The 25,627-nt window shown below is 49.2% G+C and overlaps 1 protein-coding gene across 1 annotated transcript in view; it reads right to left on the reverse strand.

Moving 5' to 3' along the window:
- The window catches only part of LOC115087143 (G2/M phase-specific E3 ubiquitin-protein ligase-like), a 158,256-nt gene that overhangs the window by 43,203 nt on the left and 89,426 nt on the right, over nucleotides 1–25,627 (reverse strand). The window contains exons 6-8 of the mRNA XM_029593936.1: nucleotides 21,952–22,111; nucleotides 15,184–15,290; nucleotides 504–620 (exon numbers count right to left, since the gene is read on the reverse strand). Coding sequence (XP_029449796.1) covers nucleotides 504–620; nucleotides 15,184–15,290; nucleotides 21,952–22,111 — 384 coding nt within the window. The remainder of the gene's footprint in view (nucleotides 1–503; nucleotides 621–15,183; nucleotides 15,291–21,951; nucleotides 22,112–25,627) is intronic.

Below are 25,627 nucleotides of genomic sequence, written 5' to 3' on the forward strand. Positions count from 1 at the left end.
TATAGTCCTAAGGACTGTATGTCGGTGCCTTTCTGTCTTTCCTGAAATATTTCTCTCTATTCTCCTGTCTCTTTGTAAAATGCTTGTTTAAAAAGCCATGTTTTTAGGTTTTTCTTGAATGTCTTGAGATCACTTTGTAGCCTGATCTCTGGAGGCATTGTGTTCCAGATTATGGGTCCTGCTAGTGATAGGGCTCTTTCTCTCACTTGTGTCAGTCTTGCTGTTTTAACTGATGGAATGGTTAGGAGTGCTTTATTTGCTGAGCGGAGGTTCCTGTGTGGAGTGTGTACCCGTAATGCTGTGTTCATGCCACCCTGAGGAAAATCAGATGGGGAGGCCTTGCAAGAGAAGACAATAGGAAATGTGAAGTTCTAAGCGTGCATCAGACCAAAGTGCCACATATCCAGTTATGTTTGACAGTGATGAGAGGAGAAACCAGGTGACAAGAAAACATCTAATTGACGCATACAGGCAAAAAGAATAAGTGAACAGTAACCACCAACCTTCTGGACTCAAAGTATTTTCTTCCCTTGTTGCAGAGGCATTCTTCCACATCACACTGCTGATGCCTCTGAAGCAGCTCACTAAAGGCATTTTCCTCAAGTTCCCATGATGCATCCCTAAAGAATCAAACTATTTAGATTAGAAATGTTGTTCTAACTTTTAACCAGTGTAAATCAGTAATATGAAAGCCCACAGCCAGTCACTTCTGCAAAATTCTAGATAACCCTGGTAACTGTGTGGTTAAAAAACAAATAATATTTTTTGTGTGTCTTTCAGTAAATCCTAGTTTTCATGAAATTAGGTGTGCAATGGATAGGGAAAGGCATAAGGCCTGAAGATCTGGGACAAAAGGGACACAAACAGAGAACTATGGAGTGTAGAGTTGCTTATCTGTAACAGATGTTCTCTGAGGACAGCAGGATGTTAAGTCTTCACAAATGTGTGTCATCATCAGATGGAGCCCTGATGCAGAAAACTTTCAAGAACTTTAACTAGGCACACTGAGCATGCCCTATACCATGCATCCACGTGGGGTCCCTCTTCAGTCTCGTAACATAGAATTACGATTAAGAATAAAAAATAGGAGAAACCCATCTCTGCGGGGTAGCGGGTGGGCTTCATGAGGACTAACATCCTGCTGTCCTCAGAGAACACCTGTTACAGGCAAGCAACTCTGCTTTCTTTGAAGACAAGCAGAATGGTAGTTCTCACACATGAGTGAATACCTAGCTACAGGCTGCTCCCCAACACAAAAGGGGACCAAAAGACACCTAACCAGGTGCCAACGAGCACAACAACACTGGTGCTGTTTGAAACAGAGGGAGAGACAGCCTGAACTCAAACAAGGGGCCCTAGGTTGGGAGAGTTGGGTTCTACACCTCAAACAAGTTCCGAAGGACAGACTGGCCGAACCTACTGATGCGTCGGCCATCTCTATCCAGACAGTAATGAGATGTTGCAGCCTTGCAGATCCTCTTCACAGGAATTGCTCTCAAGTGGACTACCAGCGCTGCCATGGCTCTGATAGAATAAGCCTTGACATGACTCCCAAGATGCAGTTCCGTCTGGGCATAACAGAAGAAGATGCAATCTGCTAGCCAATTGAATATTGTTCATTTTGCAATGGCAACACCCAACCTATTCTTATAAAAAGAAACAGAAAGTTGGGTAGACTGTCTATGGGTTTCTGTATGCTCCAGACAGAAGGCTAGGGCCTGCTTGCAGTCCAAACTGTGCAGTGCTCATTCGCTTTGGTGCGAAAGGGGCCTGGGAAAGAATATTGGCAGGACAACTGACTGGTTAAGATGGAAATCTGTCATCACCTTAGGTAGGAACTTAGAGTGCATATGCAAGACCACCCTGTTATTAAAAAATTTACTATAAAGTGGATAAGTCACTAAGACCTGGAGCTTGCTGACCCTGCGGGCTGAAGTGACCACCACCAAATATATGACCTTCCAGGTCAGGTACTTCAGGTCACAGGAGTGCAGTGATTCAACAGGAGCTTTCATCAGCTGAGCTAACACCACGTTGGGGTCCCAAGACATAGTGGGAGGCCTTAGGGAAGGTTTCAACTAAAGCAGGCCCTGAATGAAATGTACAACTATAGGCTGTACAGAGATGAGCTTACCATCTATACCATGGTGTATGCACCAATTGAACTCAGATGAACTCTAACGGCGTTGTTTTTCAAGCCAAACTCCAATAGGTGTAGAAGGTAATCAAGCAGTTTTTGTGTGGGGCAGAACGGATCTAGGGCCTTTTGCTCACACCACACAGAAAACCTCCTCTTCAGTCTGTAGGACTTTCTAGTGGAAGGCTTTCTAGAAGCCACCAAGATCCAAGACACATCTTCTGAAAGATCAAGTGGCTGCAGAATTAACCTCTCAACATCTAGGCTATGAGCAACAGGGCCTGGAGGTTGGGATGCAGTAACTTGCACTAATCATGCATGATCAGATCTGGGAAAGTCTCCAGACTGATTGGTTTCTGGATGGATAACTCCCGCAAGAGTGGAAACTAGACCCAAAGTCTCGGCCAATGAAGGGCTTTGAGGATCATAGTCCCTCTGTCCTAGTGAAACTTCAAGAGAGTCTTCGCCACTAAGGGAATCGGAGAATATGCATACAAATGACCCTTGCCCCAATGTTGGGCAAGGACGTCTGAGGCTGGTTTGCCATCTGATTTGTACAGGGAGCAGAACCGAGGCATATTCCTGTTGCAGGGGATCCCCCAGAGGCGGAATATCTGATTCACTATTCCCCGGTCCAGGGACCATTCATGGGGTCTGAAGGCTCGACTTAGCCTGTCCTCTACCAAGTTCTCCACCTGGCCAGGTCGTGGCCCTGAGCAACATCCCATGAGAGAGGGCCCATGACCAGATCTGGACTGCTTTCTGACACAGGGGATATGATCCCGTGCCTCCCTGCACCACATGGCTACCTGGTTGTCGGTCTGGATCGGGACAACTTTGTTGGACAGCCGATCTCTGGAAGCCCATAGCGCACATCTGATCACCCAAAGCTCCAGGAAGTTGATTTGACAATAATGTTCCTGAGCGGACCAAAGACCCTGGGTACTGAGCCCATCTACGTGAGCTCCCCACCCCAGAGTAGATGTATCCATGGATAGGACAATTTGAGTGGAAAGCTTCTGAAATGAGATCCTCTGTTCCAGACTGGAAAGTACCCGCCACCAGGTCAATGAGTCCCAACAAGACGGGGTAAATCGGATGTAATTCTGGAGGCTCTGTCTGAGAGGCCTGGCACCACTGTGACTTCAGGATCTTTTGGGATCTGTGCATGTATAAACGTGTTAAGGGAGTAACATGGACGGCTGCAGCCATATGGCCCAACCACAACAACATGTGCTAGGCCGACTCCTGTTGGCTCTGTTGAATCTCTGCTGCAATGGTTGGCATAGTGACGGCCCTCTAGCGGGGCAGAAAGGCCTTGGCCTGAGCTGTGTCTAGCAGGGCTCCTATGAAGTCCAATTGAGGTGACGGGCTGAGATGAGACTTTGTGTAGGTGAGAACAACCCTAGTGACTCCAACACCCATATGGTCAAGCGCGTGAACCTGACGGCCCCTGCCTGAGATGTGCTCTTGACCAGCCAATCATCCAGGTACAGGAAGACATGCACTCCCAGACTGTGGAGATGCACCGCCACCACAGTCAGACATTTTTTGAAGACATGTGGGGCGGATGTGAGCCCGAACAGCAACACTCAGTACTGGAAGTGCTGTGTTCTCACCAAAAATCAGAGATACTTCCTGTGACCTGGGAAGAGCTCTATATGAGTGCATGTGTCCTTTAGGTTGCAAAAGGGGGATCAAGATGCCCAGAGAAACCATCTTGAACTTTTCTCTTTTTAGAAATTTATTCAAGGCCCTTAGGTCTAGGATGGGACAGAGTCCTCCTGTTTTCTTTGGAATCAGGAAATACCTGGAGTAGAATCCCCGCCCTCTTTGCCCTGGTGGCATGAGCTCGACCGCTCTGGCCGTTAAGAGGGAGGAAAGCTCCGCCTGTAGTACCTCCTGATGCACTACAGCCCCCAATATGGGCATGGAGGGCAATTTGGCAGGACACCCAATAGATTCATGGATGATGGACTGAACCCACTGGTCCAAAGTTACACTGGGCCACTGGTTTGCAAAGAACTGCAGCCTGCTCCCAACCAGAGGATCCGTTGACCCAGGTACAGGCAACTGGCTTATGCTCCCTATGGCTCAGTCAAAACCCCATCCCTGGTGTTGACTGAGGAGCTGGCTGTGGTTTGGGGGCTCTCTGCTGCCTGGGACGACTGCGGAAGCCCTCATGGTGTTGACGAGAGCGAGAAGGTGAAGGACAGTATTTCTTCTGGTGAAAGAAAGACTTCCTTGGCCCTGGTCTTGATGGCCTTCTGGATAAGGAGGAAGGGTCCGGAGTACTGGCAGAGAGTTGTTGGAGGGTCTCATGGTAATCCCGAAGTTGGGCCATAGCTTCACTCATCCTATCTCCTTAGAGATTCTCTCAAGTACATGGCCCATCAGCGAGTTGTTCCTGTACCTCTGGTCAGAGATCCAAGGCCCACAGTCATGCCGTTCTGTAGGCACTGATTCCCACTGCAGAGATTCTCAATGCCATTTCGAAAACATCGCAGATCACACAGACCTCATGTTTTACGCACTCCAAACCCATGTGCACCAGTGAAACGAGGGTGTCTTGCTGACGTTGAGGCAGCTGCTCAGCCACCTCCTGCATCTGCTTTCAGATGTCCCACAAGTATGGTTCAAGTAGAGCTGGTAGGCAGCGATGCGAGCAATAAGCATGGCACCTTTGAACACCTTCCTTCCAAGAGTATCCATTGCTCTGTGGTTCTTCCCCGGGGGCACCGAGGAATGGGTTCAAGAGTGCTTAGCCCCCTTGAGAGCAGATTCAAACACCACTGAGTGGTGAGGCAGCTGACGCTTATTAAATCCGGCAGCCTTCTGGACAAGGTAGACCTTGACCACCTTCTTGTTAATGGGAGGCATTGTGAAGGGAATGATCTAAGTCCCTCATCCTCCCTATATGCTACAGGGGATGGGGTCCTAGGTGCTGGGCCTCTGTCCAGAGGTGCAGGCACAGGTAGAACTGGACAGGGGGGCTACAGGCCTTGGTGGCCATGACAGGGTGAAACAAAAAGGCCGCAAGTCAAAAGCGATGGTGGCGGATGGCCGGCGGGCACTGAGGCACCGCCATCATGAGAGAAATTAACCGCGTAAGGAAACTTACCCAAAATGCAGAAAATTGTGACTTAGAGACACTATGGGACATCACCGAGAGGGACCCGGCAATGGAATCAAAGGAAAAAACCACAAAAATGCGAAGAGCAAAAAAGATTTCCACAAGGCTAAAAACAGTTAAAATTAGCTCAATCAGATCACACCACAAGGCTTACAGCTCCACGGAAAAGAAGAAACTGAAGAGGGACCCTTGTTTGGAAGCATGGTATAGGGCATGCTGGGCATGCTCATTGTGCCTAGTCAAAGTTCTAGAAACTCTGACATACGTTTTCCACATCAGGGCTCCATCTGATGATGTCACCCTGCTTGTCCTTGGAGAACAGTCAGCTTTGGAGATCAATGGTTAGCAGTTCTGGGTACCTTCACACCAACATGTAGAAGAAAATGGGCTCCAATAATTAAGCAGACAAGATTTTTGTTGACCTTAGCCTTTGCAGCAGAGGGCATCAAGATCTACTCAATTAAAGATGTCCTATACAGGGGTTGAAGAAATGCTGCTGGACTGAATGGGTTCAGTGCAGTTTAGCAGTGCCTGGGCTATTTGACAACTCACACAGCCGCAGAGCCCAGCATCATCACCCCCATACTGCTCATTATCATTAAAGTTAGAGCTCTCCGTTAGAACAGTAATCCCAAGCAAATGTTTTCAAAATTGTTACCATATCCAGTTTTAATATAGAAAGTTACATTTTGGCAATAAAGCTACAGCACTTGCTCTCCCAAAGTTCTGCTTAAGTGTAGCTTGTTTGGTTGATGGTAGAAAGCAGACTGGGGAAAGGTCATAATTGGCTCTGTTGCCTGTGCCGGCCGTGGCAGGCCCGCAGCCAGGCCCTCTTACCCTCTTCTGCCTGCTCCAGCGTCTGGTTCCACTTCCCTCGCGGCTGTGCGCCGCCGTCTCCATCGTCTCCATCCACGGGCCGTCCCCGGCGCGCCTGTCTCCACAGCTGACGCCTGGCTTCATGGCAGGCCTCTCCGCATGGTCTGCAGAGAGATGCCGCTGTCCCGCACCGTGCCCCTCCCTAGGCGCGCTTGCATCTCTGTTCCTTTTAAAGGGGCTGCGGCGGGAATCCAATCCGCAGCCCCGGATGATGATGTCACTGAGCTCCGGTATATAAGGCCAGGCTCAGCTCCTGTTAGTTGCCTTTGCAACAGGTCTCCATGCTGGACGTGTACTTCATTGCCTCCTCAGTGATTCCCTCGTGTTCCTGGTACCTGTTTCCTCAGTGTTCCTGTTCCTGGTTTCCTCTTCCCCTGGTTCCTGTGCTTCGTGTTACTCAGCTATTCCTACAGACTGATCTTCCCCTAGACCCGACCACTGCTTAGCCTGACTGCGCCATTGATCTTCTCCTGGACCTGACCACTGCTTTGCCCGACTACGCCATTGATTCTCTCCTAGTCCAGACCTCTGCTTCATCTGACCACGTTCCAGATCATCTCCTAGTCCAGACCTCTGCTTCGTCTGACCACGTTCCTGATCATCTCCTAGTTTGGAACTCAGCCTTGCAGTGCCACTGCTCCTTGATTGCTGCCTGCCCTGACTTCTGCCTGTTCTACGACGCCTCTGCAGTCTTAGTCCTGGACTTGGCCTTTCAGGCTTCAGGCTTTCAGGCGCCCCCTGTCTGACTTTTGTTCCTATTGATGCCCGGGTCTCCGGGACTCTACCTTGTCCAGTACAGACTCTCCAGACCTGCTATCGCTAGCACCTGGCTGACCTCCTCATCATCTCCTCGAAGATCTTGGATGGAGGCCCATCTAACTCCAGCTGGCCCTGGCACCCAAGGCTCAACCCGCGGGGAATGAGGGCTGGTATTGGCGAAGCTCCAGCCAGCCTCCGTCAGTCAGCCAGCTCCACCTGCTGATGGTGGGGACCCGTAGGGCCTCCCCTATGGGTAGTGTCAACTCCACCTCAGCCCAAGGGTCTACCTCCTGCGCAACAGGTTACTTTAGGTTATATAGGCAACATTTCAGCATTGTTTATATCCCCTTTACAACATCACTTAGCTATACCACATGACGTGATACAAGAGATGGTTGTAAAAAAAAGTGTAGTTGCTTACCTGTAACAGTGCTCTCCTAGGACAGCAGGATGTTAGTCCTTACATGTGGGTGAAATCATTTGATGGAGACCAACACGGAAAGCTTTTGTCAAAGTTTCTAGAAGCTTTGACCAGCAGACTGAGCATGCCCAGCCTGCTATTATCCACGCGTCCACACGAGGTCCCCCTTCAGTCTCGTAACACAGCAAAATTCGAGCAAAAAATAAAACAACAAACTGAAGGTGAACCCAACATCATGGGGAGGCGAGCAGGATTCCTGAGGACTAACATCCTGCTGTCTTAGGAGAACATCTGTTACAGGTAAGCAACTGCACTTTCTCCTAGGACAAGCAGGATGGTAGTCCTCACTTGTGGGTGAGTACAAAGCTCTAGACTGTCCCACTCAACTAGAGAGATCAACAGCGACTGAACAAGGTGCCAACTCAACTGCGGCGCTGTAGGTAAACATGGAGGTCTTGGTCCCACAAGAGCACAAAGCAAGAAGTGTTGGGTTCAGGACTGGAACAGATTACGCAGGACGGACTGACCAAAGGCACAGTCCTGATGGCCATCCCTGTCAAGGCAGTAATGGGCCGTAAACATGTGAAGAGAACTCCAGGTTGCAGCTCGGCAAATTTCGACGACAGGGACTGCACGCAATTGAACCACCGATGTCGCCATAGCCCACACAGAGTGAGCTTTTAACTCTGCTGGCCAGCTGAAGGCCTGCCTGCAATTTGCCAGCCAGTTGGTCAAGGTCTGCTTACCCACCGCTACTCCCAGCCTGTTGGAGTCAAAGGTCATGAAAAGCTGGGTGGACTGCCTGTGGCTCGCTATGCGATCCAGGTAGAACGCCAAAACCAGTTTACAGTCCAAGGTGTGAAGCGCCCGTTCCCCTGGGTGGGAATGAGGCCTCGGAAAAAAGGTGAGCAGAACAATGGACTAATTGAGGTAGAAGTCAGTCATGACCTTGGGCAGAAACTTGGGATGCGTAAGCAAGACCACACGATCGTGGAAGAACTTCGTGTACGGTGCATACATGACCAGGGCCTGAAGCTCACTGACCCTACGAGCTGAAGTGATTGCCACCAGGAATATGACTTCTCAGGTGAGGAACTTCAGGTCGCAGGACTGCAGTGGCTTAAAAGGAGGCCGCATGTGTCTTGCCAGGACAATGTTGAGGTCCCAGGATACATCCGGAGGCTGAAAGGGGGTCTTCAGCTGGAGGAGACCCTGCATGAAATGACCCACTAAGGGTTGGACCAAGACGGATGTGCCAGCGACACCTTGATGGTACTCACTGACAGCGCTAAAGTGCACCCTGATAGAACTGGTCTGGAGTCCAGACTCAGACAGGTGCCACAGGTAGTCCAGCAGCTGGGACAGGGGGCATGAAAAAGGGTCTAAACCATGACCCCCGCACCAGATGGAAAAACAATTCTACTTTGAGCTGTAGGACTTCCTGGTCGAAAGTTTCTGGGACTCCACCAGGGCCCGGGAAACACAGTCCGAGAGCTGCAAAGGCTGGAGGACTACGCGCTCAATATCCAAGCCCTGAATGCCAGTGCCCAGAGGTTCAGATGGTGCAGGGTGCCATGATTCTGTGAGATAAGGTCGGGCGCCCGCACTGACAGGTCCTGCAGAAGCGGGAAACAGACCTGCCGAGGCCAAGAAGGCGCCACGAGTATCAAGGTCCCTTTTTTCCTGCTGAAGCTTCAGTAGAGTCTTCGAGAAGAGCGGTAGAGGGGGGTACGCATACAGCAGGCCCTTCCCCCAGTGAAGGGAGAAGGCATCGCAGGCCAGATGGTCGATCCTTGCTACCAGAGAACAGAACCTGCTCACCCTGTGGTTGTGAGGGGAAGCAAACAGATCCACATCCAGTGTACCCCATCGGCGGAACAGCTCGGCCGCTATCGCTGGGTTGAGGGACCACTCGTGTGGTTGGGACCGGTTTAGGTGGTCTGCCAGCACATTGATGTGATCTGGCAGGTAGGTCGCTTGCAGAGACATCCCTTGAGACAGGGCCCAGGTCCATACTTGTACCGCTTCTTGGCAGAGGAGGAACGAGCCCGTACCACCCTGTTTGTTGAAGTACCACATCAAGACCTGGTTGTCCATCCAAATCAAAACTTCCTTGGATGACAACTGATCTCTGAATGCCCACAAGGCGTACTGCATTGCCCGAAGCTCCAGAAAGTTTATCTGACAGTGGGCTTCAGTGGTGGTCCAGAGGCCCTGTGTATGGAGACCATTCGTGTGGGCTCCCTAGCCCTGGGGGAAGCATTGGTGGTAAGGGTCACCTGGGGCGGAATGGGCTGGAAGGGAAGTCCTTGTTCCAGGTTGGAAAGATCTTCCCACCAGGACAGACGTTCTTAGTGGGTCCGTTATTGTGACCGGATCCTCGAGGTCCTGAGATGCCTGCAGTCACTGGGATCACAGAGTCCATTGGCCTCCTCATGCAAAGGCAGGCCAAAGGAGTCACTTGGACGGAGGCCACCATGTGGCTCAGTAGACGGAGCAGGAGGTGAGCTGGGTCCCTTCGACTGTTGTGGACAAGGGTAGCCAGCAAGGCAAGGGCGATCGCCCGGTCCCTGGGCAGAAAAGCTTTTGCTTGTGCTGTGTCCAGTCTGGCGCCTATGAAGTCCAACTGAGGGAATGGACAGAGGTGTGACTTGGGGATGTTTATAACAAACCCCTTCATCTGCAGGGTCTGAACCATCAAGGCCAGAGCTTGCAAGGCTCCAGAGTGAAATTCGTTCCTGACCAGCCAGTCGTCCAGCTATGGAAACACATGGACCGAGCAACGCCTAAAGTAGGCGGCCACCACCGTTAAGCATTTGGTGAAGACGCAGAGGGCCAATGCCAGCCCGAAGGGCAGGACTCTGTACTGGTAATGTGCATTCCCCACACAAAGCGAAGATTCTTCTGGTGGTTGGAGACAATTGCAATATGTGCATAAGCCTCCTTGAGATTGAGGGAGCAAAGCCAGTCTCCTCTTCTGAGGAGTGGGATCAGCATGCTCAGAGAGACCATCTGGAACTTTTCTCTTACGAGAAACTTGTTAAACGCCCTGAGGTAAAAAATGGGGCGCAAGCCGCAATTCCTCTTCGGAATGAGGAAAATGTCATAATGCCTCTGTATCACTCCATGGTGAGACTGCACCTTGAATACTGTGTACAAATCTGGTCGCATCGCCGTCAAAGGGTCCTAGAATGGGCCCAACACTCACCTATCGCTGACCATCCCGGAATCAAGAGGACCTTGGAGCTGCTACAGCGATACTATTGGTGGCTGCAGGTCAGAAAGGACGCCAAGGTGTACATCGAATCTTGCCTGACCTGTGCCCGTCAAAAACCCTTGGCAGGGTGACCTTGGGGGCTATTATAGCCGCTGCCGGCACCCAAGGAACCTTGGACCCATGTGCCCACGGACTTCATAATGGACCTTCCCCTTTCTAGTGGCTGTCATGTTATTTGGGTCATTATAGATCGGTTCTCTAAAATGGCTCACTTTACGGCCCTCCTAGGGCTTCCTTCAGCTCCTGAATTGGCCCAACTATTTACCTCTCATATCTTCCGCTTACACGGCCTCCCTCACCACATCGCTTCCGACCGTGGAGTTCAATTCACGGCCAAATTCTGGCAATCATTATGCCACAAATTCAATGTCCGCTTAGACTTTACCACTGCCTATCACCCCCAGGGGAATGGTCAAGCCAAGTGGACGAACCAGACCATAAAAACCTTCCTTTGTTCTTTTGTAAATGAACGCCAGGACGACTGGGCTAGTCTACTTCCCTGGGCCGAGTTTTCACACAATTCCCATGTCAACTCCGCTATGGGCTCTTCTCCATTTTTCATAGTATATGGCAAACAACCTGCTCTGCCACTTCCCATTCGCCTGACGGTGCCTTCCCCAGCTGCCCAGATGACCCACAACAAATTACTCTGGGAGAAGACTCAAGACATAATCCAACGAGCGGCTACTAGAGCTAAGAACATGACCACAAGAATCGGCGAGCGGCACCCCGGCTCAACATCGGAGACAAGGTCTGGCTTAGCACCCAGCACATTAAACTTCGGGTGCCATCTATGTGGTTAGCCCCCTGCTACATTGGGCCCTTCTCCATCTCTGAGAGAAATGGACCAGTCGTAATCAGTACCGATTACGACTACCATCTTCCCTAAGAATATATTACGCTTTTCATTTTTCTCTGTTGAAGCCGCTGCTGTCGTCATGGCCCCACAGAAAACCTCTGGAACCGCAAAACCTGTCCTCCGAGGATGATCAAGTCTATCAGGTGAAAGAGGTCCTGGATGTCCAACGGGGCAAGGTGAAGTGGGAATATCTACTTTCCTGGGAGGGATTCGGCCCGGAGGAAAACTCCTGGGAGCCAGCTTCTAATATTCTAGATAAAAGTCTCCTCAAACAATTTCACCTGGCTCACTCCAAGAAGACCAGACCCCTGGGAGGGGGCGTAGAGGAGGGAGCACTGTTGGGCGTACTCGCGGCCGGCAGCCCTACCTTTGGGGCCCGGGAGCTGGCCCCTCACGAAGCTCTCTCCGCGGCCCTCCGGCTCGACCAGGCCGACGTACCTCCTCCGACGCTGGTGTCCCTCTGGCCCTCCTAGGCACACGCCCTGCCTCTTATAGGGCCAGAAGCGGGAAATGCCTACTATCATCCGTGACATCAGGGCTTGGGGCCTATTTAGCCCGGCCTAGCCCATGAGACCTTGCCTCGGCAACAGGTCTCTCCTCTGGTCAGTTTGTTGCCCATTCTTGCGTTCCCGAGTCCTGCTCCGGTGTTCCTGTATCCTGGTTCCTGCTCCCTCCTGGTTCCTGCTTTCCTTCTCCGCTCCTGGCTTCTGTTTCCTCCTCACCCTCTCGGACTGATCTCCTAGCTCTGACCCTCGCTTGGCCCTCGGATTCTGCTTGTCTGCTGCCTGCCTTGACCAACTACCTGCCTCCGATGTCTCCTGATTGCCACCTGCCCCGACCCATCTGCCTGTTCCCGACACTCAACTGCTGCCTACCCTGACCTCTGGTATGTCCAACTCCACCTCCTCACCCCTCCTCAGGGAGGGCTACGCCCAAGTGACCCGTGCCTAAGTCCTGCCGGCCCCGGCCTCCAAGGGCTCAACCTGCGGGGAATGAGGGCTGGTAAAGGTGAAGCTCCTGTTGGGTCAGCTCTTCACAGACACTTTCCGATGACGAGGTCCATAGGGGCCTTCCCCTTGGGGTAGTGTCAACCTCATCTCGGTCAGTGGTCCACCGTACAACATGAGTCCGAGCAGTCGGAGGATAATATTTCCTCTGCCAATAGAAGGGTTTCTGAGAACCCTGCCTGAAGGATTTCCTGGCTGAGGACGGGCCCTACGAGGCGCTAGCGGACAGTTGCTGAAGGGTATAATAATAGTCCTTCATTTGTGCCACCGCATCACGGACCTTATCCCCAAACAGGTTTTCACCTGTGCAGGGGAGGTCAGCTAACCTGTCCTGGACTTCCGGTCAGAAATCAGAGGCCCAGAGCCATGCCATTCGTCTGGCGCCGATACCCACGGCACTTAAGCGGGCTGCCATCTCAAACACATCGTAGGTGGAGCTCACCTCGTGTTTTCCCGGCTCCAGACCCAGCAGGGCAATGGCGGAAAGGGCTTCCTGCTGTTGCTGGGGGAGGCCCTCTGCAAAATCCTGGATTCGCTTCCAGAGATTGCGGTTATACTGGATCATATAGAGTTGATAGGCAGTGATGCGGGCATCCAGCATGGCGCCTTGGAAGATTTTACAACCCAGAGCATCGAGTTCCCTGTGCTCATGTCCCGGAGGAGGGGAGGCATGGGTACGGAAGCACTGGGCCTTTTTTAAGGCGGATTTCACAACTACCGACTGGTGGGGGAGTTGCCTCCTGTCAAACCCCATGGCCTGTTGCACCAAGTAGGTGGCATCGGCCTTCCTGTTAACGGGGAAGACAGAAATGGGGTGCTCCCACATGCAGAGGAGGAGTTCCTTAAAGATATTGTGGATAGGAACTGCCACGATTTCCTTCGGAGCGTCGATGTACTGGAGCACTTCCAGCATTTTATGACATGCATCCTCCTCTGTGAGCAGCTGAAAGGGAATGGCCTCCGCTATAGCCCTAAAAATCCTCGCGAAGGAAAAGTCCTCAGATGGCAATCGGCACTGCTTCTCCGGAGGATAGGGCTCTGAAAGCGGGTCATCAGAGTATTCTGAGGATGAGCTGAGGAGTCATCACCCCAGGGGTCATAAGGCCCCTCCTCCTCACTGGGACCAGCATGCTGTGGGCAAGGTCTGTGAGGGGTATCAACCCTGGGCTCCGATTTATTTATTTAAAGTTTTTTTATACCGGTATTTGTCAAAACATCATATTGGTTTACATGGCTTTACATGGCTTACATGGCTTCGGAGGCCTCGAGGGGACCAGCAGCATCGATGGATCCTCTGGCATGGAGGGCACCAGAAGCAGCGGTAGGCCCGAGGGTCCGGCAAAGACTTGGGGAACCGTGGTTGAGGGAATGCGGTACCAACCGTTTCTTCCTCCTCAGAGGACCCGAGAATCGGGATCTCTCTGGGGAAGGGAATCGGTAGCCAATGAGGAATCAAGGGCCCCTCGGGCACTGGCTGCGTCGGAAGGTTGCCTAGAAGGACGTCCAGACACTCCAGCAGTGATGCTAGCATCGATGGCGGAGGCTCGGGCATGATATGGGGACCGGTGATACTGGCAAGCTCAACGCTTAGAAGCACTTTGAGCACCACTGACTGCACCCTGCAGTCCAACTCCTCCTGAAAGTCCAGAGTGGCCAGGACTGATGGAGGGGGACGAGGCATCACCGGCTCTTCCTCAGGTCTCTGAGGTGGCGAGGTGTCCTGCACAGGTATTGTGGGGAACACCTGGGGCTACTGGGAGCACCGGAGGATGGGGCCTCTGATGGCCGGTGCTGTTTCGGTGGCGGCTTGGCAGCCGCAGATGCCACTCTGGAACTGGATCCATGTGTAGATGGTGACTGGTGTTGGTGCTTGCAGGATCTTTTCCGGTGCTCGGCCAAGTCTTTACCCAGCGCCAAGGAGGCCGATGATCCCGATGTCCTAGAGAGTGGGCAGAGTATCGAGGATTGCAAGGGGTTTGGACGGTTCCCCGCGATCTCTCGGCGTTGATGGAACCGACGCAGGTGTGGAGGGTGTAGACTTCGGGACCCCGAAAAGTTTCTCCATCTTATCGAGGCATGCCCGACGTCCTTTGGGTGTCCTCTGGTTGCACAGTTGGCACCCACGGATGTTGTGCGAGGCCCCCAGGCAGAGGATCCACGGGCATTGGGGGCACCGACGAAAACCGGTCGACGCCATAGAAAACTCCCAGCGTGCGGTTGATGACCGACAATCACTGTGAAGTGAGGAGTCGAGAATCAACTGTAAAGTTGGGAAAAAAGATAGAAAATGACCCACTGTACTGAGGCGGTACCGACCGCGAAGAGGGACCCAACAAGAAAATGGCAAAAAGGCTCAAAAAACATCAAGAAAAAAATGGAAAGAGAAGAGCTCCATGGACTGCGAGACAAATGCATCGCGGAAAAAAAGAGACTGAAGGGGGACCTCGTGTGGACATGCAGATAGTAGCAGGCTGAGCATGCCCAGTCTGCTGGTCAAAGCTTCTAGAAACTTTGTCAAAAGTTTTCCATGCCGGGCATGTCACCCACATGTGAGGACTACCATCCTGCTTGTCCTAGGAGAATGCATTTACCCCCCTGCTCCTGCCAGGCAATAACCATTCTTTGCATGGCATCCTTCCTGCCATCTTCTATGTTATCTACTCTGTCCAAACTACTTCCCTGTGATCCACTACTCAGGCAGAGACAGAACGTACCTTTCTGGAATATGAATGCCCATGCGGAGCATTTCTTTCTGGAATGTTTCCTTGTTGTTACAAATTGTACATTTGAAGAAGAAGAGGCCGGCGCTGAGAGCGTGTTTCTACAACATAAAACACATATTTATGTCAGCAGAATCCATGCTCTCTACAGAGATGATGCTGTTTGGGAAAGCAGTGTAGACAGCCACCACAGTAAGACAGATGAAATGAACATTGAAAAATTTTCTCAATTTTTTGAAAAGTAGCTATTTTTTCCAGGTCCTGAAAAAAAAAGCTACCTTGCACAAATGAGATAATGCCCTTAATCTGATTTCCCTTGCCTTCCTTGTGAAGTTCTAGGGGCTGAACTTAGCATTGATCTGTGGCCTCCAATTTATTTTGATTAGGCCACTGCTATTTAAGGGAGCATGCCCTAAAAACTAAGCAGCTATCATCAAGTTGAACTACGTTAATGCATCACTGGTACAGACAGGGACAGTGACTCCAGTGACGTTTGCAAATCCAGATTTGTATTCCTTTCAGCCCTAACATGGAAATGACGAGACACAGCTTTGAGTCCAGAGGATAGTACGGCCTGACATTTTTAGAAAAGAAAGAGGTAAACACATAAAGAACTGTCTATAAACAACCTGCCCTGAAAGGGAGAGGAGGAGGATTTTGTCCCGTTTAGTGCGTCACAAGAGACCAGGATAATAGTGGGAATCAAGGGGTCTCTCTCCTGGTTGGACATGTGAAGTTATATAGAAACTTGGACAAGTGAAGTTATATAAAGTTGTTCTGTTTGCAATCTATTAGCTTCCTCACTTGTTACCTAACAACTAAAACTGCCAACTTTCCAGATTTTTTTTCTGACTGTACAGATTTTTTGGGATACTGTACGGAAAAAAGAGGGAGGGGTAAAATGTTTGGAAATGCCCTGCTTTTAGCCCTCCAGGAGCAGCAGTTTAGTCCTCTCCTACAATTATACAATACAATGTGCACTTTGGTAGCTGCTTTACATTCAATATGTGTTGGATACATTTCTTTTGTGTCACTTACATAGATTTTAGTCCACAATTTTAAAACCTTTTTTTGGAGTAAGGAAGACATAGAATTTTATGTAAACTGCTTTGATTTCGTTTTAGACTTGCAATATGTCAAAAATAATAAAATCTATACCTAAACCCAGTGGTCATGATAAGAGGCTCCAAAGGGGTAGGCTTGGGAGTACATCAGAAAAGCAAATGTTGCTTACCTGTAACAGGTGTTCTCACAGGACAGCAGGATGTTAGTCCTCACATATGGGTGACATCACAGGATGGAGCCCAATCACGGAACACTTCTGTCAAAGTTTCCAGAACTTTGACTGGCCCCTACTGGGCATGCCCAGCATGGCACTAACCCTGCAGCCAGCAGGGGTCCCCCTTCAGTCTTGTTAAAAAGCTACAGGTAGTGCCGAAAATAAAATAAGAAAACGTTACAAACCCAACACTGCGGGGCGGCAGATGGGTTTTCGTGAGGACTAACATCCTGCTGTCCTGTGAGAACACCTGTTACAGGTAAGCAACATTTGCTTTCTCACAGGACAAGCAGGATGGTAGTCCTCACATATAGGTGAGTACCGAGCTGAGGATGTCCGAGTATGCACCAAATGTACTCAGGCATGCAAGGCACTAGGCCTGGGATGAAATTATTCCGAGGGCATCCTGAACCCCACTGGGCAGGCGGAAGGGTGTTGGTGCGTCACGTTGTAAATAGGTTGCGCAAGACAAACTGGCCGAAGGGAATCTTGTCTTCCGGCTTTGTCCAAGCAATAGTGGGCTGTAAAAGTATGGAGAGAACTCCAGGTAGCAGCCCTGCAAATGTCAGGAAGCGGCACCGATCGTAGGTGTGCTACTGAAGTCACCATGGCCCTCACAGAGTGTGCTTTAACACGGTCTTGAAGTGGAATGCCCACTTGCTGATAGCAAAAGGATATGCAGTCCGCCAACCAGGAGGAGAGAGTCTGTTTACCCACAGGCTGCCCCAATTTGATAGGATGGAAAGAGACAAACAATTGAGTGCTTTTCCTGTGGGCAGCTGTACGGTCTAGGTAGAACGCTAGAGCCCGTTTGCAGTCAAGGGTATGCAAAGCCTGCTCTCCTGGATTGGAATGGGGCGTGGGAAAAAAGGTAGGTAGTATGATGGATTGATTGAGATGAAACTTCGAAACTACCTTAGGTAAGAATTTAGGGTGAGTGTGGAGTACTGCTCGGTCCTGCAGAAGTTTAGTGTAAGGCAGGTAAGTAACTAGAGCCTGTAATTCACTAACTCTGCGAGCGGAAGTGATTGCCAAAAGGAAAATCACTTTCCATGTGAGATATCAAAGTTCACAGGATTGAAGAGGCTTGAATGAGCTGACCCAAAACTAGGTTGAGGTCCCAAGAAGGGGCCAGAGGACGCAGAGGTGAAGCAAGCCCTTCAAAAGACGTGTAACAAGGGGCTGTACTGATATGGAAACATCCCTGACACCTTTATGGAAGGCGGCTACCGCACTGACATGCATCCTGATGGAGGAAGTTTTTAGACCTGACTCTGACAAGTGCCAGAGATAGTCCAGAAACTTCGTGATTGGACAGGTAAGGGGCTCAAGGGACTGAGAAGAGCACCATGATGTAAACCTGGTCCATTTGTAAGAATACGATTTTCTCGTGGAAGGCTTCCGTGAAGCAATCAGGACACGGGAAACTGGTTCAGAAAGGTTAAGTGGCTGAAGGATTAACCTTTCAATATCCATACCGTCAAAGACAAGACTTGAAGATTGGGGTGGCGGAGGCACCCATCATTTTGAGTGATTAGAAGCGGGTCCTTTCCCAAGAGAATGTGCCTGCGAATGGAGAGATCCTGAAGTATTGGAAACCACACTTGGCGCAGCCAGTGGGGTGCTATCAGGATCATGGTTCCCTTGTCCTGATGTAACTTCACGAGAGTCTTCGAGAGAAGTGGAAGTGGAGGGAATGCATATAGGAAACCAGTTGCCCATGATAGGGAGAAAGCGTCTCTTGGCTGATAGTGTTGGCTGTGAGTGAGAGAGCAGAAGTTGTCTACTTTGTGATTTTGAGGTGATGCAAAGAGGTGTACTCGAGGATAACCCCACTGGTGGAAGATCGAGTTCGCTACTGAGGGGTTGAGAGACTACTCATGCGGTTGAAAGGTGCGACTGAGCTTGTCTGCCAACACATTGTCCACTCCCGGCAAGTAGGTGGCCCTGAGGTACTTCGAGTGGGAGAGGGCCTCCGCCCATATCTGTGCAGCTTCCTTACACAGAAGGTAGGAGCCCATCCCTCCCTGTTTGTTGATTTACCATATGGCCACCTGGCTGTCCGTCTGGATTAGGATGACTCGATTGAAGAGGCGATCCTGAAATACCCTGAGAGCATATCTGATTGCTTGCAGCTCCAGGAAATTTATTTGGTGTTTGGCTTCCTCTGGAGACCAAGATCCTTGCGTCTGCAGATCGGCCACGTGGGCTCCCCATCCGAGGTTGGAAGCATCGGTGGTGAGAGTTATTTGAGGGTTTGGAGCCTGGAAGGGCAAGCCTTGGAGGAGATTGACCTGATTTCTCCACCAGGCGAGAGACTGATGGAGTGAGTCGGTTACGTGGAAAATGGTCGACAGGGGCTGAATGGATTGAGTCCATTGTGACCTTAGAGTCCATTGCATGACTCTCATGGCCAAGTGGGCCATTGGGGTGACCTGAACTGAGGATACCATGTGTCCCAGGAGGATGAGAAAGCGGTGTACAGTCTTGGAGTGCTGAGACTGCAGCTGGTGTGCAAGAGACACAATAGTGAGAACTCGCTGTCGAGGCAGAAAAGCCTTTGCCTGCAAGGTGTCCAAGTCTGCCCCAATGAACGATAAGGTTTGAGATGGGACTAAGTAGGATTTGTCATAGTTGACGAGAAATCCGAGTGAAATTAGAGTGTGTAAAGCAAGATGCAGGGACGACAGAGCAGCTTGCTGAATGGGAGCCCTGATTAACCAATCGTCTAGATAGGGGTAGACGTGTACACTTTGAGTCCTGAGAAAGGCTGCAAGCAGCCCCGGCTCCGGAACAGAAGAAGGAGGCAGAGGCATAGCCGGAGGGACCACCGTTAAAGGCAGAGTCGTGGCTGCCGATACCCTGTCGGGTGAGGGTTGTCTCGGTGACTCGGTCGCCGAAAAGGTCGGTGCCTTTTCTGGACGGGGTTTCTTCGATGGCGGCTCGGACGATGGTGAGGTCGATGATTTTGCTCCCTCGAAAGTCCGAGACTTTCGATGCTGGTGGCGATGTTTATCTCTACGATCCCCTCGATCCTGAGGGGGAGTAGAGGGTGTCAAAGGCCGAGAAGTCGTCGATGCCGGACATCACCAGCCGGAGGTTGATGCTGGCATGAAGTTGACGGTGCCGGCTCTGACGACGTCGATGCAATAGACGGTGACGGGGTTTGAGCACGGAAGAGAAGTTCCATTTTCTCCATTCTAGCCTTGCGACCTTTTGGTGTCATGAGGGCACATTTGCTGCAGGTTAGGACATCGTGCTCACATCCGAGACACATTACACAGACTTTGTGAGGGTCTGTGATGGGCATGGTGCGATTACAGTCCGGGCACCGGCGGAACCCCGACGCCATGGCCATGAAAAAATTGAGCCGCGTTACGGTCGACGGCCAGTAGGCCGCGAGGGCCAAACTCGACGGTAATCGACGGAAAACAGGTAAAAAACTTACCGGAGTTCCGCGGCTTGAAAAAGTTGAAGGAGTGACCCCTGTGGGATAAATTAAATTTTAGTAATTCCGTGAGGAAAATTCCTGTCAGGAATCTCTGCAGAGCTCCTTAACCGCGTGGCTACTGCTGCATGGAAAAAAGAAGACTGAAGGGGGACCCCTGCTGGCTGCAGGGTTAGTGCCATGCTGGGCATGCCCAGTAGGGGCCAGTCAAAGTTCTGGAAACTTTGACAGAAGTGTTCCGTGATTGGGCTCCATCCTGTGATGTCACCCATATGTGAGGACTACCATCCTGCTTGTCCTGTGAGAAATATTTCTTCACAGAAAGGGTGCTGGAGGCATGGAGGTGATAGTAGCAAAAGCAATAACAGTTCAAGAAAGCACAGGACAAGTACAGAGGATCATTATTTGCAAAGAAGAAAGGGAAAAGCCAGAGCCAAGTTGGAGTCTGTGGCTCTGTAGCTGAATGTAAAGCGGGCAGATTAGATGGATATTTGCCTATTATATTCTGTGTTTCTCTAATAGTGAAGAATGGCAATAAAAGTCACATGGGAGAAAACCCCATCAGCAAAGATATTAAACAGTATCTCCAAGTGTTCGGAAATTTGACAGTTGAAAGTTGGTAATCCTACTAGAAACAGTCGCACCTCCTTAGCAACCACTGAGCTGTTCTGCCTGGCACTGGAGAAAAGTGCAGTCTATCCTAGAAAACATCATCTGAATGAGGTAATTCCTCTAACTTGACTTTTTTTCAGTTATTTTAGTATGAGGGTATCATGGACCACCCTATTCAGGTCAAGCCAAAGAGGTGGATCCGCTTTTTGCTGGGCCTTATTGCATGCAGACAGATGTACTTCTGATTTCCCTAAGAAAAATGGGAACTGCGTCTCCAGGCTGACCTGGATGAGTTGCTAGCCCTATTATGTAGGCTATTATTGTTTGTAAAGTTGGTCAGAACACTGGGTTGGCATTTAAAAGTTCTGAAAAGCTTGGGAGAGTTCATTAGGACAACAAAAAGAAAAAAAACCCCCAAACAAAACAGGGAAAAGTCCATCTGTGGACTATGTTGGGTTTTAGCTATTTTAAACAAGATGAGTGGCATATTCAAAGTGTGTTCAGCGCTCTATAGCCACATAAGTAGGACTTATCCAGCTATCTATTAGCCGGCTAATTTGTGGTCAGATAGTGTGCAGATCTGGGCTGCGCTACGTACCCAGTTAACTTAACTGGATAAGTAGTGATATTCGTTCTTACATGGTTAAGTTATTTGAATTAGTTAGATCAGCCATAGAGCTGATCTAACTTAGCCAGATTTAACTTATCCGGCTAAGTAGCATTTTGACTGCGGATATTCAGTGGCACAGCCGTGCCGCTGAATATCCTTGTAACTTAGTCGGATATGTGTTATCCGGCTAAGTTTCTTAGCTGGCCAGGGTTTGAATATCTACCCCGATGAGATTTCAAGGAAGAAGGGAAAGGAGGAAACCCTTTTCTGGCAGGTATTATAGATGCTAGCATTTTCAGAGTGCAATAAAATTACTTTTTTATGTTTTAATGTTATAAAATACCGCATTTTGCCTGAGCTGAGATGCACTGAACGCACCATCCTGGAGAGCATGAAGGGAAAGGGAGAAGAGCTGAATTGAGTTACACATGCTCTGAGTCTCCAGCATTTTCAGAAACTACCTTTCCAAATTCTGCCAAAGTTTTTAGCACCATTAGCACCTGCACGATACATCCAGACATCCTCAAGTCAGAAATCCCCTTGAACGGTAAGTAGGCATTCTTGTGACAACTCCTCATAGCTACTAAGAAGAGCAACGGGGTACTGGCCCTTGAACAAGTTACATTCTGCTATATCAGCCATCCGAGGCTACTGTGATACCTGGACTGCTGCATGTGCCTGTGAGAAATAGGAACTAGAAAAGCTGTGCAGGTGCTCATTCTCTCTATTTTGTCTTAGCTGTTGACTTCTCTCACCACATACGAGGGCCCTAATTTTGGAGGCGTCATTAGAAAAGATGCAGGTGAAGCATACCTGAAGACATGTTCTGTGGAACCATGTGTGCTTGCAGCAAGGGCTCTTCAGGACCCCATAGCTGGGTGTGGGTTGGAGACTGTCAAGACAAACAGCACATACAGTCTGCCTGGTCTCTGCAGCAACATCTTGAGTGGGGGCATGGTCCCAACAGTAAGACCTGCCAGAACAGACGGGAAAACACAGGACATAAAATACACCCAATGTGAAAAGAACCCAAAGGTCCACTTCTGGACAAGTAAAGCTCTTTAACTCAGTGTCTCGAGGATTCACAGCCATGAAGATTCTTGCTGCAGGCTTTAAAGCACAGATGCACAGAAACTAATAGCACATTAAGGCCTCAAGGCTTGTGTAGGCAGCACACTTTCCGTCTTTCTGCAATATCATTAGATCTTACTTGATCAACAGCCTTGACCCTTCATAGGGATAGCTATGTTAGTCTGGTACAGAAAAAATGACAGGAGTGTGCCACCCACCTCTTGTCATTTTAGCCTTAACCCTTGTTTCTCCACAATGGAGGTGGAAATAGCTTGTTTCTGTGTCCCTAGGTTCTTTTTTTTTTTTATTCACATGTTTTACTGATTTATAATACAAAAAAAGGAGAAAACACAAGGAAAAATATACATTTCAATAACAAAACATTATAATACAAATAACTTAGGGATGAGCATTACAAATTAAGGAAGTATAGTATATCCATCTGCCAAGGATAAACAAATCTATATGCTGGGTCCCAAATAATAAATACAAAATTCAACGTTCTGTTTCTTTCCACTGCCACAGTTTCATACTTAGATGTGCACACTGTATTTCACCATAAATGAACATCAATAAGCTTTCCTTGCTTCCAATTATTTAATATTATTTTCAATGCTCTATCAACTAATTTTTTAAATGGGTATTGAATAGGAAAATGGTAGGCATAAAAACCAAATATAAATAAAATATCCATTTTTAATTTTACGATTGCGGCAATCCTATACAATGCTAACTGCCAATAAGAAAATTGTTGCAGGAGTAGTGTGCTTGGCACATTCCAGCTTGCATTCCTGGACCAAATACCTACAGATGTTGTATATTCTCCAACATTTGAAAGGGCTTCATCAACATCTGGTCCTAAGGCTATTGTTACTTGTTAGTAATCCAGTCAAATGCAGTAGCAATTCCATCATCACTGCTAACATTTTTATCTTTGTATTCTGGATCTATCAGATTTGCAGCAGTGTGAATTGGTTGGCAACAGACATACAACAAACAACATATTCTGGAGAAGAACAGAGTGACACCTTAGTTGACCTTCAGAGATGACATTTCTCAAAGGAAGATCACTCCGTTAACAATCTTAAAGGGAAAGCAAATGTTGCTTACCTGTAAAAGGTGTTCTCACAGGACAGCAGGATGTTATTTATTTATTTATTTATTTATTTGTTTGTTTGTTTTTATATACCGACATTCGATCGAGATATCACATCGGTTTACAGATAACTGAACAAATAAGGCAAAATCTGCTTATTTTACATAATAACAAGGAACTGGTATAATAGGAACATTAGAGCCTGGTGACTGGTATAGTAAAACATTGGAACAATTTATAATATACAATACAATATAACATTTCAACTTGGGAATATAAATGAAAGATTTCGATCTTGATGGGGTCTTAGCGGGGTGGAGACCTAGGGGGAGGGCTTTTAAAGGCGGGTGGGAGGGGCAAAGGGAGGGGGAGGGACGGGGAGGGAGGGGGAGGGAGGGTATGTTTGGCTGTGGGGGGGGTGTAGGGTGGGCTGTGGGGGGGATTTATGGGTTCGGTAACTGCAGTGTCGGTTTCATCTTTGGGGCAAGGGATGAGCCTGTGGGGAGGCTAGGTATCTGGCGGGAAGGCTTTTCTGAAAAGCCAGGTTTTGAGTTGTTTTTTGAAAACTTGTGTGGAGGGTTCATTTCTGAGTAGTGGCGGGAGGGAGTTCCAGAGTGTGGGGCCAGCCACGGAGAAGGCTCGTTTACGGGTTGAAGTGAGGTGCGTGGCTTTGGAGTTTGGAACGGTATGTCACCCATATGTTATTTATTTATTTTATTTAAAGCTTTTTTATACCGGCATTCATGATAAAATCACATCATGCTGGTTTACAGGAAACAGGGGAGTGATAACATTGAACGAAAAACTGGTGTTTATAGGTAGATATAAAAAAAAAAAAAAAAAGTTACAATAAAACAAGGGAAATTTGAACTTGGGTAAGAAGAAGAGTAGCTGGAATAATTTAGGCAATAAGAATGAACAGAATAAATTAACTTATTTACAAAGTGTTACAATTAGTCCTCACATATGGGTGACATCATCAGGATGGAGCCCAATCATGGAAAACTTCTGTCAAAGTTTCCAGAACTTTGACTGGCCCCTACTGGGCATGCCCAGCATGGCACTAACCCTGCAGCCAGCAGGGGTCCCCCTTCAGTCTTATTTGAAAGCTACAGGCAGTGCCGAAAAAGAAAATAACAAAATGTTACGAACCCAACATCGCGGGGTGGCGGGCGGGTTTCGTGAGGACTAACATCCTGCTGTCCTGTGAGAACACCTGTTACAGGTAAGCAACATTTGCTTTCTCACAGGACAAGCAGGATAGTAGTCCTCACATATGGGTGAGTACCGAGCTGAGGATGTCCGAGCATGCACAAAATGTACCCAATGGCACAACAACTGGGGTGGAATTTGGTAGAGGACATCCTGAACCCCACCGGGCAGGCGGAAGGGTGTTGGTACGTCATGTTGGAAATAGGTGACGCAGGACAGACTGGCCAAAGATGCAATCTTGTCTTCCGGGTTTGTCCAAGCAATAGTGGGCTGCGAAAGTATGGAGAGAACTCCAGGTGGCAGCCCTGCAAATGTCAGGAAGCGGCACTGATCATAGGTGTGCTACTGAAGTCGCCATGGCCCTCACAGAGTGTGCTTTAACACGGTCTTGAAAAGGAATGCCTGCTTGCTGATAGCAAAAAGATATGCAGTCTGCCAACCAGGAGGAGAAAGTCTGCTTACCCACAGGTTGCCCTAATTTGTTGGGGTGGAAAGAGACGAATAACTGAGTGCTCTTTCTGTGGACAAGTGTACATTCTAGATAAAAAGCTAGAGCCAGTTTGCAGTCAAGAATATGCAGAGCCTATTCCCCTGGATTGGAATGGGGTCTGGGAAAGAAGGTAGGTAGTATGATGGATTGATTAATGTGAAACTCCAAAACTACCTTAGGTAAAAATTTAGGGTGAGTGGGAGTACCGCCCGGTCCTGCAGGAGTTTAGTGTAAGGCGGATAGGTAACTAGGGCCAGTAACTCACTAACCCTGTGAGCTGAAGTGATAGCCAAAAGGAAAATCACTTTCCATGTGAGATATTTTAGGTCACAGGAGTGAAGAGGCTCGAATGGTGGTTTCATGAGCCGACCAAGAACCAGATTAAGGTCCCAAGAAGGGGCCGGAGGACGTAAAGGTGGCTTGATGTGGAGCAAGACCTTCAGAAAGCATATTACAAGGGGTTGTACTGAGATAGGGACATCCCCGACACCTTTATGGAAGGCGGCCATTGCACTGACATGCATTCTGATGGAAGATGTCTTGAGACCTGACTCTGACAGATGCCAAAGATAGTCCAAAAACTGTGGGATTGGACAGGAAAAGGGATCAAAGGACTGAGA

This window comes from Rhinatrema bivittatum, chromosome 3, assembly GCF_901001135.1.
Source record: "Rhinatrema bivittatum chromosome 3, aRhiBiv1.1, whole genome shotgun sequence".
NCBI classification, from domain to species: Eukaryota; Metazoa; Chordata; class Amphibia; order Gymnophiona; family Rhinatrematidae; genus Rhinatrema; species Rhinatrema bivittatum.